Genomic DNA, 14,135 nt, shown 5'->3' on the forward strand with positions numbered 1-14,135 from the left:
AATAGCCTCCAAATGTCTTAGCGGCTGCCGTTGGGGACCAAACCCAGCAGACCCCACCTGGGCCTCTGACCACCCCCCCCCTTCACACCCCTGCACCCGCTCGGACTCCCACTACAGGGTGAATTCGCAGAATCACGAATTTGTGGGCCTGTGGTCAAACACATAGGACCTTCAAAGGATTTTTATGCGAAGACGCCACCTCCTGCCATCGGCCTCATTGTTATTCTTCTCGGTCACCCCTTGAGCCCAAAGTACATAATCACCCAGTAAGTGAACTGAAGTGTCTAAATGGCTGCAGCTCCTAAAAGACAGAGCTACTCACCAATGAAAACAGGCAGAAAAAAATGTAGCAAGCCTCCCCGGTGCCCTGGGCCTTGGCACCAAGACCACGCAAACATGGCGCCCTGACCGGCCCCGCCTCCTCTCAGCGGAAACCCCGCCCTCCCCTCCGGCTGCCTCTGAACAGCGCCCGGCCTCCTAACCTTTCTCGGGACGTAATTTTCATGAAAAGTTAAGCAAAAGGTAGTAGAAGCCGTCTCCCTGCTCACGTCCGTGAGTACTTCCGGCGAGAAGAGAGGCTGGGGGCCTGGACCTGTGACGTCCCACTGCAGGCGGAAGCAGTGAGCCCCAGAGAGACGGCTGGGGGGTGGGCCTGGCGGTCTCCCCGGGTGGAGCCCCTCGGTGCTCCGGGGGAACCTGCAGAACAACACCGGCCCCAAACGCTGGAGCCCCGAGCAGCTCAGCTTCTAAAAACTGCATTTCCAAAAGTGCAGAAACCAGGCTTTCCTCTTTGGAGCAACACGAAACTAGTTCCGAGGCCCCCCAGGGTCGTTGCTGCTACAGCAAGACCGGCCCTTCCACCCCCCACCCCACCAGCCCCCACCCACCCCGGGCCCCAAGTCCCTGGATTCACTCTAAGGATAACCGTAAACATTTTTCAATAGTCCGTGAGGATCCTCTGCATGAAGCAGCTCAGTCCACGTATGTACACAACAGTCACCACTCAGTGGCTGAACTCAGCAACCCGTGGCACCCGGTAGCGTTAAAAATTTTAATTATCATTAAAAAAAAAAAAAAAACAGCGCAACACTTATCATCCGCATGAAGCGTGTCACCACACAAATCACGAAGTGATGACTCTGAATAGAATTTTTGTTGGTTGACTGCAGAAGCTATATACCTCTTGTTGCTAAAATAACATCTCAAAGGCAATATAATGACGACATGACAATGTATGTAAATCAAGAACTGCATGTGGGTTTTATTTTACATTTGAGAAAACAGTGGATTTAATTGTGTGAACCAAAATGGACTGTACAATATTAATGATAGAACATCAAAATGTATAATTAATAGTGCACTGCTTGCTTTGTTTTCATTTATTTATTTTTTGTCTGATATACATGCATCTGGAAAGATGCAGGTGCCGGTAAAATTCCTCTATTTAAATCAAGCTGCAGGAACTAAATTTTATTCAAAAATCGTGGTTTTACATTATATACACAGAAATTTAATATAAAATGACAATATAAAAAGTTAAAAGAGAAAGCATACAGCCAGAAGGTACAAAGAAAGTGGAATAGATTAAAATGGTACGATAATGTAACATACAGGGGTTTTTAAGCGGATGCTGGCAATTTACAAGGAAAGGACTCCGTTTGCCCCATTTTTTTTTTTCATTTACCAATGCAGCACGCTATAGAAAGGTCAGCTTATACCAAAGCTTACATTTGTAAATAACTATAAACCGCAGTATTTTACAGGAAAAAAGAAATAGCATTTTTACACATTTTTTAAATAATAGCTTGCATACTTTTTTGCCAAAAGTGGCATTTTTTTTTTTTTTCAGCATCCAGAGGGTTTGGGCAGAGTGGCAACTCGGGATGTTTGGGGTGGTGGTGGCGGTGGGTTTTTTTTTTGTGTAGTTTGGTTTGTTTTGTTCTAAATGTGTAAAGCTGTGGCTTCCTAACCCCATGAGTCCTAGACACCTTTCTATCTTCCAACAGCTGCATGCATGTTTCCTTCACAAACCAGTTCTGCATATAAAAGCTCATTTTTTAATTATTAAATAAGTTTTGTGTCTGACACAGCTTTTGATCTGAATGAAATGCCTTGAAGCCTTTTTTTTCTTTCCTTTTTTTTTCTTTCTTTTCTTTTTTTTTTTTTTTCTTTTTTTGAGTGAAAGGCACAGAAATGCAATTGCAGTCCTCAAAGGGTTAAACTTGACACTACTAGGTTCTATGACCTTTATTGTCATGGCAACTTTGTAATTTTAGGATGTCTTTTTGTCATTGTTATTTGTGTCTTTCTTGCCTGCTAAATAAATGTCTCTGAGTAGTGTGCCCCACTATTTCCTACAAAAGATAGCTTAACATCAAGAACAGATGTTGAAAATAAAGGTCAGACTTTGACTCACGGAAAAAGAAAAATAACATGCACAATCGGACAAAGAGCATATAAATATAACTACAAAATATGTGTAAGAAAAACCAAGGTCCAGACAGCCGGCTCGGCAACAAAGGGAAGGCTGATTTCGGAGGCTCAGCCGGGCCTAGTGCAGTACAAAGACGACATTTAGTGCAATGTGCCTCCGTCCCTTGCATACCTGGACGCTACTGTTTTTCCAACTCTGTCACATAGATCAGGTGGTCCTCCGGGGACTTGCCGTGGGTCTTACTAAGGTGCAGTTTGACTGCGTGCTTGCTCGCAAAAGTCCGGTTGCAAAGCTTGCATTGGAATGTGGAGCCCAGATCGTCCTCGGCGGCCCCTACCGGGCCCAAAGCCTTGTTGGCCAGGACTTTTGAAACGTTCTGCTGTTCTTGAATCTGATTTAGTGGCAGCTTGGAGAGATCCTTCAAGCTGAAGCCTAAGTGTGTTTCTAGGTGATTTATGTACGTAGAAGCAGTTCTGAACTGAGAGGCACAATCGTTGCAAAAGAAAACAGGATGTCCTGTGTCCAGGTTCTTCAGGAACTTGGTACCCCCCTGTCCTCCTCAGCTGGTACTTCACGTTGGCCAGCCAGTGGCTGATGGTGGTCATGGACAGCCCGGTGAACTTGGAGATGTGCACCCGCTCCTGGGGGCCCAGGTCCGCCATGATGTACTTCCCTTCCGGCGTCTCCCGCAGGCTCGAGGCAAACTGAGCCTGCAGGATGAGCAGGTGCTGGGGGTTCCAGTTGGACTGCCGCCCCTTCCTCTTGTGCACGGGCGACAGCTCGTCCAGCGCTTCCTCGAAGCTGCTGCCGTCGGCGTCCGACTTCTCCGACACGGTGGAGGGGGTGGAGGACTTGGGGGTGAGCCGGCCCGTGAGGTTTTTCACCATGTCCGAGATGTCCATGAGGGCGCTCTCCCGGAGAGGCGACGCCACGGAGTCGGCCGCGCCGGAGACCAGGGGCTTGCTCTTGGACTTGGTCAGGTCGATGGGCTGGTCGCTGTTCTCGTAGTAGTAGCGGTCGATGGCGTCGGCCTGCTTGGCGGGGGTGGCGGGGTAGACCGGCTTGTCCAGCATGCTGTTGCTGATCTTGTACAGCATGGCCAGCGGGTCCAGCGAGGGGCTCGCGGGCTTGGACACCTTGCCCAGGTGCGTGTTCATGATGGACTGCAGCGCGCTCAGCGGGTTGATGAAGGAGGGCTCGGGCGAGTGGTCCGTGATGATCCCCAGGTTATTGCAGCCGTTGGTGACTTTGGCCCTGAGCGGCTCGGTGCCGTTTGGGGTGTGCGCGTCCAGCACGCCCTCCTTTTTGGCCTTCCCCGCCTCCGCCTCGGGGCCCTTCTTCTGCTGGACTTTGCCGCCGCTCTCCTCCGCTCGAGGGAAGTCCTTGTTCTCTTTGGCCACGGGGGACACGGCCTTGGCCGGGGAGCCCTTCTCCCGGTCGGCGGGCCTCTCCTCCTTCTTCACGCTGACCTTGCCGGTGACCTTCTCCACCAGCTCCTCCATGGCCGACACGTTGCTCTTGTGCGGCGGGGGCGTGAGGCTCCCCGGGGAGTGCAGGAGCGCGCTGTGCTCCGACGACAGCGACTTCACGCCCCCCGCGTAGGACGGCTGCATCTGCACGCTCTGCACGGCCGGCAGCGGCTTCACGGTGCCGGGCAGCTGGTAGGCCGCGTGGATGCTGGGGTAGCCGCCCCACGAGGGTGCGCCGTTCTGGGCTTTGCTGATGGCCGTGGACACCGTGTTCTCCAGGGACTTGAGGATGTCCACCCCGCCCTTGGGGCTGTCGTCCAGGTCCTCCTCGCGCAGGTACCGATACAGGGCGGTGGGCTCGAACTTCTCGGCCGCGTCCTGGCTCTCCTCCTTGACCTTCTTCTCCGCCTCGCCGGCCGCCGGCGCCTTCTCCCGCTCGGGCTCCTTCTTCTCCTCGGCGGGCGAGGACGCCGCGGGAGAGTCGGGCTGCTTCTTGACGTGGGAGGCGGGCAGCCGCGTGTGCGTGGTGGGCGGCAAAGGGATGGACTGGATCTTCTCTTCCACCACGGGGTCCAGCGCCAGCTGCTTCCCCTTCTTGGAGGCCGAGGTGGTCACCTTGAGGAAGTGGCCGGTGACCATCATGTGGGCAGTGAGCTGCTGCAGGGTGTCGTGGGAGCTGCCGCACTCCATGCACTTGAGGATCTGCGCCTTGCGGGCCTCGAACTGCCAGGTGTAGCTGGCGCCGTTCTGGTAGCCGTAGCGGTTGTTGGGCGTCACGTAGGGGTTGGCGGCCTTCTGGTCCTTGGCCGACTCGCCCAGCGCCGCGTCGGCGGCCAGCCCCGCCGGCTCGGGAGAGCACGGCGACGCCAGGTCCTGCAGAGCGCGCTTCTTGGTGGAAGGGACCAGTTTGGCGATGGCTGGTACTGGCTCCTTCAGAGGCACTTTCTGGTAATGCTTGGTCTTGATCATGTGGACGCTCAGGTCCTGCAGCGACTCGAAGGAGTGGCCGCAGTACATGCACTTGAGCACCTTCTGCGCGTCCTCCTTGCCTTCCATCTCCATCAGCGAGCGCTTCCTGGGCTTGGACCACCGCTTGGTCTTCTCGGAGTCCTTGTCCCGGTTGTCGTCGCGGTAGTGCCCCGTCTCGTTCATGTGCACCGTCAGCTCCACCAGCGTGTCGTAGGCGGCGCTGCAGTCCCGGCAGCGGAACTTGCTGGCGCCCGTGAACACGGACCCGTAGAGCTTGTTGTTCTGCCTGTAGAGCTGCACGGTGCTGAAGAGGCTGGGCTCGGGGAGCAGCCCGTAGGAGGACGTCTGCTGCAGCGTCTTGGCCAGCGCGGCCTGGTGCCAGTCGTAGCCCGAGCCGCCGCTGCCTCCGGTGCCCGAGCCCGAGCCCGAGCCCGAGCTGGGGGTGCTCGCGGTGGTGCCCGTGGGCCCCGCCGTGCTGGTGGGGGGCGTGGGCGCGGGGGTGGAGCTCTCCTTCGGGCCCACATCGTTGCTGCTGGTGGTCGAACCGGACTTCTTCAAGTCCAAGGCGAGGCTGGACCAGCAGGACTCGGAGAACAGGTTGGCATACACAGCCTTGATCTGCGCCAAGCTGTCCTGGGGGTAGGAGACGCCGTCCGGGCCCTGCGCATCCTCTTTGCCCTCTCTGGAGGAAGAGCTCTTGAAATGGACCAGCTGGTCGCTGTTCTCACTGAAAGGGGACCCGTAGCCCGCGTCCTGATTCGTCGCGGTGCTGACCGGGGAGTTCTGGTAGCTCTGGGCTTCTTTGATCTCCGCTTCCTCGTTGCACACGTACTCGCCGTCCTGGACGTCCAGGGACAGCCCATCCTCCTCCACGGCTTCTTCATCTATCTCTGCTGCCTTTAGTTCTTCCTCGGGAACATAAGCTAGGAGAGAAAAATGAAACACGGTGAGGGGAAATCAATCATCTTCAAGGACGCGGCCTCCCCAGCAGTTAGATGGTCTTTAAAGAGAAGTTTCTCAGCCAAGCTCCCAGGCCACGCTTTACGGAAGCAGCCGCGTACGGCTCCGCGGCGGAACCCGGGTTTCACCCAGGACGACGTTCCCCCCTCCCGAGTGAATACATTTGCGCCGAAGGGGCCTCTACTAAAGGGCCAGCAGCCGCCCCCTTCTTCGAGACGTCAGTTTGGCCGTCACAGCGGGGGCCGCAAGGGGAGCCTGGCCCCCTCCTCCCAGAGGCTCTTGCTTTCCTAAGTGATATGCGGGTCTGTTACGCCTTCCCACCGGGTGGGACCCGGCTGTCGGCTTTGAGGGCAACATATTCCACAGACAGGATCATACGGTTTCCATAAATAAAAAGCCTCCTCCGCGGCAAGCGATGAAAATACTCTCAGCCTCACTACAAAGGACCACACGTCGCGCCACCAGCCCCCTGCCTGGACAAAGCCGGCGTCACCCGCAGGGGGACCCCAGAGAGTGTGCCAAGCAGCATCGCCTACAGGAGTCTAAGGCGGAGACGACCCACATATCTGGTGACAGATGAATGGAGGAACACAATGTGTGTATATGCACACTGGAATATTACGCGGTCTTAAAGAGGAAGGAAATTCTGATGCCCGCCCTCGCGCGGACGAACCTGGAGGACGTCATGGTGAAGGGAGATGAGCCAGACACAAAAGGGCGCGTACTGTCTGATTCCGCTGACATGAAGCACCTATAACAAGTAGTCAAATTCACAGAGACAGACGGTAGAAGGTGGTTTCCGGGGGCACAAGGGGGGAGGGGGGCCGGGGAGCGGAGTTTCGGCTTTTGGGAAGACAGAAAGTTCCGGAGACGGATGGTGGGGATGTGGTTGCCCGACAAGTGTGAATGCACTTAGTGCCACTGAAGCGTCCGCTTAAAAATGGATTAAAACGTTCACTTTTACGCTATGAACCTTTTACCACAATAAACACATTTCCTTTACATGTTAACAAAGCCAGTGGAAATGCTACAACAGAGTGACTCCTTGGGCTGATGACGTCATTTCCCAGAGGAAACTACGGGATGCGGACAGCTGTCACGTGAATGAGAAGGTTGGAGGGCACATAAATCATTAGATGAAACCTGATTTTTTTTACTGCGGGACATTTTAGATCTTTAACATGTGACCTATCTCGTTACTTCTCAAGGGGAGCTGACTCTATGTACCGCCTCTTATTTGACCAAAATACATTTATTTGTATTTTTATTATTATTTTTTTTTTTTTAGGAAACAACTAGCTGAATGAGTCCTCCGTCCACCTCTTGGGAAATTTGGGCTTAAGACGTTTTCCAGGAGGCCCCTAGTAAAATGCGCCGCTATGATGCGAGAGGGGTGTCTCATTAAATCTGATCACTCTTTATCACCTTATCAGAGCCCGACCCTCAGGGAACGTGGCATTGAACACACGCGTTTGCAGGGACGGTTGATAGGAGAGACCGAGAACATCTCGGCTGCCCGAAGGGCGGACGCGGGGCGGGGGGTGGCAGGAAGTGACAGGACAGTGTCAGCACCTGCAGACAGAGGGCTTCGGGTTGGGGCAGCCACGCGCACTTCTGGGCATGTGCACACAGGCACGGGGAACACGGCGGAATTGGTCACGTGGACCCTGCAGACACCACCAGACACCGTGGGCCATCCCGCACGGGGCGGGGGGGGGGGGCTGGCATCGAGCAACCTGAGCCTAAGCGTTCACGTGTTTCACAGCTGAAGTTCACGCGAAGAGCGGTCCGCTAACAGCCCCGGGCGCTATGGTTCCGTTAATGCTGTGCGGCCAGCAGGGAAAATGAGCAGTAGGGCAGGGGCTGAGGTTTACTACAGGCACGGGCCTCTGCATGGCGCTCCAATCCTACGCGGCCCTCCTGTGAAACGTAAACCTCGTAAAACTGAAACAACAACAACCCCTCCCCCAACCCCCAAGATTTCCAAGTTGGACGTCGCCTTCATTTGCTGTATCATTAGTAAGGGTTGAGGACCATCCAGGGCTCTGAAGGTTTGAAGCTCCAACCCCCGGCCAAGGGTCCTAGTTTATGAAGCCTCGTCACCTGGGCCCCAAGGTCCACCCCTGCGGGTTCTGATGGGGACGTCTAAGACCACGAAGCAGTCCGGACGGGGCAGAGTCCGTTTGAAGATGCGGGCCCCAAGTCCCGCAGGTGCTGGCCTGACTCTAAGCTGTCCCCAAGCAGCCCCAGGGGCACCCCCGTAGGCGGCTGCACGCACCAGGGGCCGTGGCAGGCAGCTGCCTCGTGGACCTGGTCTGTCCTCTTTGAGGACACTAGGGTTCACGCCCTAGCAACTAATGAAAACTAATTTCGGGGCGCCTGGGTGGCTCAGTCAGTTGAGCGTGCAACCTCGGCTCGGGTCCTGGTCTCACAGTTCGTGAGTTCGAGCCCCGCCTCGGGCTCTGTGCTGACTGACGGCTCAGAGCCTGGAGCTGCTTCGGATTCTGTGTCTCCCTCTCTCCCTGTCCCTCCCTCCCCCACTCACGACCTGTCTCTCTCTGTCTCTCAAAACTAAAATAAACGTAAAAAAGATTTTTTTAAATAAATAAATAAAACTAATTGCAAGGAAAGGTTTCATCTGAACCAGTCTGGCTCGGCCTGGGAGGCCCATCACCGTGGGTCTGCTCCCTGGATCACCGGTCAGCTGGTCTGTCTCCATCCCTGGACGGAAGCAAAGCCACCCCCTGCCTACCCCCGGGCTGGCACCCAGCAGCATGTCTGAATAAATAAATGACTTCCGTCCCAGGTCTGCAAACCCAGAAATGGGAGGTGCCACCATAACACCGCTACGGTTCGTTCAGCACCCCCTGGTCCCCACAGCAGACCCATTCTGGGTCTGGAATGGTATAGACACAAGGAGGCTGGCACCTGCCTGCTCCCTCGGGCACAGGTTTCACCCCCTCCCCCGGGCACCCCCACCCCCCGACGGCGTGCAGTATCCGGGGGCCACACTCCATCCCAGGTCGTCCTCCTCCTGGGGCAGTCCAGTCTACACTGGGAAGTTCCTGGGTTGAGCTCAAATGAGTTCCGCTGACAACTCCACATGCCCCCAAGCAGCAATTGTCAGGTAGAACCACACAGAACAAACCCCAGCCTCTTCCACAAGGAAACCCTCCCAAGGTATCATTTCTGAATGAGCCCTTCCCTCGGCTGGGATACCCACGTCTGCTGTTCTCCAGGAAGCGGGTGTTGGGGAGGGGGGATCCCTAATGTGCCCACCCTCCTGGAGCTCACGGGAAGGGAGCCCCAGCATGCACTAAGGGGAAACCCGGGATCCTACCCGCTCTCCCTGCCCCGGGCTCAGCATGCCCACCTTGCCAGCATCCCTGTGGGGAGGCAGCTTCAAGGTCCCTCCTGCCCCAGCCACAGCCCTGGGGACGGCACACGCTGACCCTGCTGTCCCCAGACCAGGGCACCGGCCGCCTCCAGCCACCCCCTCCCGTTGGTCCTGCCAACTGGACGGCGGTCTCTTTCAGGGGATCCCACCTGTTCCGTGAGTCCCCCCAGCGCACATGTCTAGGACCACCGAATCGATGCCCCCCGCCCCCCGGACAGACCCGCTGGCCACAGGCCCTGACAGGGACGGTACGTGAAGGCTGGGCTTGCACGTCTGCAGAGTGAGCTGTGTCTGGCACACAGAAGGAGCTCCAATTGCTGCCACGTGAATTTGTCACGGTGTGAGTGTTCCAGACACTCCCAAGTCAATTACGTGCAAACAAAACGTTCCTCCTGCCCCCTCCCCAAGTAACAGCGCGCTCACCCCCGAATTAGGACCCCCCCTGAATCACCTGTTACTGAACCACCCCAAACAAAACAAGTCACCCACTCCGGAGACACAGCCGTTGTCCCTGTTCTCAAGCCCGGCATCCAGCGCTGCCCCCGAGCTCAGCAATCCGGACCCCACGCCAACCACCTGCCGCTGCAGCAGCCTTCCAGCCAGGCCACCCCGCTTCGTCCCGCAGCCCGGGGACCCCGCCCTGGCCATCCCGGAGTTAAAATCTCCGTTAAAGTCACGTCCTACACGGGGGCGGGGTGGGTACAAATCCCCACGTGGGCCCCTCCTCCTGCCACGCGTCCAGCCCCGGGTGGGACCCGGGCCCAGACAGTGCCTCCCCGGACCTCGTGAACACTTATCCTCACGGGGAGGCTCAGATGTCGCCTCCGTCGTGACGCCCCTCTTAATCCCTGCCAGAACCCCCTGTTCCCCGAAGAACTGAGAGATGGTTACTCGCCTGTCCTCTTAGTGAAACCTCAACTTTCAGCCCGCGGACCCCGCCAGGAGGGGCGTGTCCACACTATCACCGCGCCGCACCCCACGAGCCCTCAAGGCAGCATCACTGAGATGCCTGCTTTGCAGATGGGGAAACCGAGTCTCTGAGAAGCTGACCACCCCCCGCAAGGTCACGCGGGGAAGAAACAATGCGGCATTCAAATCTGGGTCACCTGACACCCGGCCACCTCAGAACGAAGCTGCTCTCCTTCCTCAGCGTCCCAGTGCCAGCGAGCACGTCCAGTAACTGCTGTGAGCGGGACCGACCCCAAGTATTCCGTAGGGAGTATCAGAGCACCTCTTCTGTGCCCGTCGTGGGGTGTGACCGACAGAGTCACAGCCAAAGAAGTCAGATGTCTGAAATGCTGACACCCTTAGGCCGCGTAATTGTACTCGGGGACGGACAGCCACGAACACGACACGAAACACAGAAAAGGCTTTCTGCACAAAGATGTCCTTTATATATTATTCCATACACAATCCGCCACGCTCTGAATCTCCAACAATAAAAGGTAATTAAGTGATTTGTAGTTGATCCCCACGATGCACAATCATTCAAACATTAAAAAGTGTCTTGGAGCCCCTGGGTGGCTCAGTCGGTTAAGCGTCCGACTTCAGCTCAGGTCATGACCTCATGGTTCGTGGGTCCGATCCCTGCATCAGGCTCTGTACTGACAGCTCAGAGCCTGGAGCCCGCTTCAGATTCTGTGTGTCCCTCTCTCCCTCTGCCCCTCCCCTGCTCATGCTCTGTCTCTATCTCTCAAAAATAAATAAATGTTAAAAAATTTTTTAAAAAAATAAAGGGGCACCAGGTGGCTCGGTCAGTTAAGCATCCGACTTCAGCTCAGGTCATGATCTCGTGGTTCGTGGGTTCGAGCCCCGCATCAGGCTCCCTGCTGACAGCTCAGAGCCCGGAGCCTGCTTCAGATTCTGTGTCTCCCTCTCTCTCTGCCCCTCCCCCGCTCACACTCTGTCTCTCTCAGTCTCTCTCTCTCTCTCTCTCTCAAAAATAAACATTTAAAAAAAATTTTTTAAGTGTCTTTAATCACATGGAGAGTCATTAAGTGCAAACTGCAAAGGACAAAACTGTATACACAGTACAAGGGAAAACTTCTTTTCAAAGAATGTTAATAGTGGGTTTTTTTCTAGATAAAGAATATATGGGTTATGTTGAGTGACGTGGCTCTTGATAAATATCGCTACCTTCGAAACCTTCTTCTGTGTTTTCACCTCAACAAACAAGGATTAGCCATCCCTCTCTGTTCCTGGAATGAAACAGCAGCGGCAAACCTTCCGTGAGCACCTGACAGCCGGGAGCCAGACCCCGGGACCAGGGGTTCCAGGAAGGGCAGGGCCCAGCCTGGGGGCAGAAATGTGCAAAGGCCTTTGTTAATTGTTACTTTTCAAACATTTTTAACAAGTAGAAGGGGGCAGGCACGTGAGGGGTGCAGGTGGTATCTGGGTTCTGGTAGGAGGGATGCCAGTGGCCAGGACCATCTTCCACACCCCCCTGCGTGTTCCCTGTCCCACCTTCTCCTGGAGGGGGCTGCAGGTCCCAAGGAGGGGCCTAGGTGGCAGGCCTCCCCAGCGGCCCTCAGCCCTCCAGCTCAGCGGTCATCACGCTGCAGGACCTCAGCCTTCGGCCCGCACGCTCTCTGTCCCGTTCTAGAACGTTAAGGTGACACTCCACCACCGGCTCGTCCAGCGTCCCAGTCCTGATAAGTTGATACTCCCTGCTGTCACACTCTTCTTCCGTTGCTCTAGCCCGTTGACCTATTCCCTGAAGGAGTTAACTTTCCAACGCTAACGTATGTGGGGCCCGAGGAAGCGTGGACCCAGAGGGGCAGCTGGGGGCCGCCTGCCCTGTGCCCGCATCGTGACACCCTGCGGACCCCAGAGGTGTTTTCCTGCTCCCCCTAGGATAGGACAGTAAAATTAGCTTGTGGAGAGAACACGTCCCCTTGAGCAGGTAATCTGCATTCTAGTGGCCCTCCAGTCAAACCACAGGTAGGGGCGCTCATGGTCACCTGAGAACACAGACGACGGGATGGCCATAGCGTAACAGGGGCGAGGGATTCAATGGCCACGAAGACGAAGGTGTGAGGGAGCCCATGGAATGTTCCAGAGTGATTCTGTGAGCCATCAGCCAGCCTCCTTTACCCCTCTGCCCTCCATTCCAAGAGCTGAGTGGGCTCCAAGGCCCCAGCACTAACGGTAACAATAGACACAGTAACAATTACCAGGGCATCACCCCCTGCATGCCCACCAACGGCCAGCACCCACCAGCACTTGACCCCGATCTTCCAATCCTCTCCGTCTAACTGCTGGGCAGCTGATGAATGGGCCTGCCTGAGGCTCCCCCAGGGTCAGGGCTGGGCTCCAACCCTCCCCGCCTCGCCTACAGACCTGCCCTTTAAAAGCAATGCTCGAGCCCCCCAGGCGACCCCCCAACGGCTCCTGCCTTCCAAATCTGGGCTCAGGCCAAGGCCACTCACATCCCAGGGTCAGAGCCATCAGAGTGCTCTAAAACCTACTGAGTTTCATGTAAGAGTTTGGACCTGAGGAGGACGAGAAGGCTGGGTCTTGCAGGACAGGGTTGTCCTGAAGACGGAAATTCTCAGACCACACCTACCCCACGGGGCCTGAAAAGACCAACCGAACATCGGGCTTCAGCACTGGGCAGGGAAGGAGGCCTTTGGTTTTGCCACGTCTCTAGCAGGAGGAATGGGCTAAACTACTTTTCAAGACAAGGCTCCCTGAGCCACATCTATGACACATGGCAGGTGCACGGAGCGACCCTAGGTGTGTACAGGGGTGACTGAAGGATGAGTGCCCCAGGCAGCCTGAACCTGGAGGCCGGGGCAAGTGGGTACGGGTGACATTCTAGCTGCTCATCTCTACAGGGTCCAGGCCAATGAGGCCACCATTGTGGACAGACCTCCATCATTATCGCGACAGGAGGACAGATGTGGGGAAGGGACAGACTGATGAGGCGTCTCGGAAGCAGCCCCAGCCCAGTCACCTACGGACAGTGCGGCCCCCACACACTCACCCACTTGTCAGGGCCTCAGTTTCCCCAAACCGCATTCATGGCAACTACTGGTGTCTTTGGGGGGGAAGGGGTTCTAGGAAGCGCTCATGGACACGGCAGCCGTGATCACTGAGCCCAAGTCTGTGCCTGTGGGTCCCGCCGCCTCCGCCTCAGGTCCTGCGGATGCAAAGCAAACTAGCAAACGCGCACGGAGGGACCGTCCCCCTACGCTGGGCCTAAGAGGCACCCCTGCTTGGTCTCGTGCCTCTCAAGCTGTCACTAACCTCTGAACAATCAGAACAAAATAAGGGTTTGTCCCACTGAGAGCCGACCCATCACTGGCCTTCATCGTTGGGTAGATGGTGCACTTACCAATCAGACTCCAAATTCACACCAGGGGATTATTCGGGAAGTGCGGTCTTTAACTTCCGCGTTTTCCAGGCCCCTCTGTCTGCCCTTCAGTAGTCTCCCTGACAGCTACTCCTTCCAGAGGAAGGAAGGGGGGTGGGAGCTCGAAGGGAGCAGAAGGGGGCTCTTGATTAGCAGCTCTTCCCGAGGCCGGTGCAGGATGTGGGGGGCGGCGGCGGTGGGGGGGGAGCAAATAAACAAGAATCAGTCCGGGAGACTTTGCTGTTTATCCAAGGTCTTTCCCTCCTTAGCGCGCATAATCGAGAGTTGGCTGTGAATGAGGAAAATGGATATTTAAAAGTGACAACTATCAAACAGAGGTCTCATCCCTGCTTGGTTACAGGCTTCCGGTAAATACCAAACTTTGCTATCGTATTGCCACCTGGTGAAACTATACAGTCCTACCAAATTACACGTCTATCTACATCCAACTAGGTTTTAGACCGGCAAATGTGATATCCGTGAGCAGATGGCCATTATATCAAAATACATTTACTCCAAGGGGCCAATTCACAAACGGGTCTCACACACACC

The 14,135-nt window shown here is 55.8% G+C and overlaps 1 protein-coding gene across 1 annotated transcript in view; it reads right to left on the minus strand.

Moving 5' to 3' along the window:
• Nucleotides 1-1,237: 1,237 nt before the first annotated feature.
• The window catches only part of TSHZ1 (teashirt zinc finger homeobox 1), a 74,073-nt gene continuing 61,175 nt past the window's right edge, over nucleotides 1,238-14,135 (minus strand). The window contains 2 exon segments of the mRNA XM_047086191.1: nucleotides 1,238-2,984; nucleotides 2,986-5,795. Coding sequence (XP_046942147.1) covers nucleotides 2,613-2,984; nucleotides 2,986-5,795 — 3,182 coding nt within the window. The 3' untranslated portion in view covers nucleotides 1,238-2,612.

Source organism: Lynx rufus, unplaced genomic scaffold, assembly GCF_022079265.1.
Source record: "Lynx rufus isolate CCGP_SWC_20201006 ecotype Redwood Valley unplaced genomic scaffold, mLynRuf1.p SCAF_20, whole genome shotgun sequence".
Classification (NCBI taxonomy): Eukaryota; Metazoa; Chordata; class Mammalia; order Carnivora; family Felidae; genus Lynx; species Lynx rufus.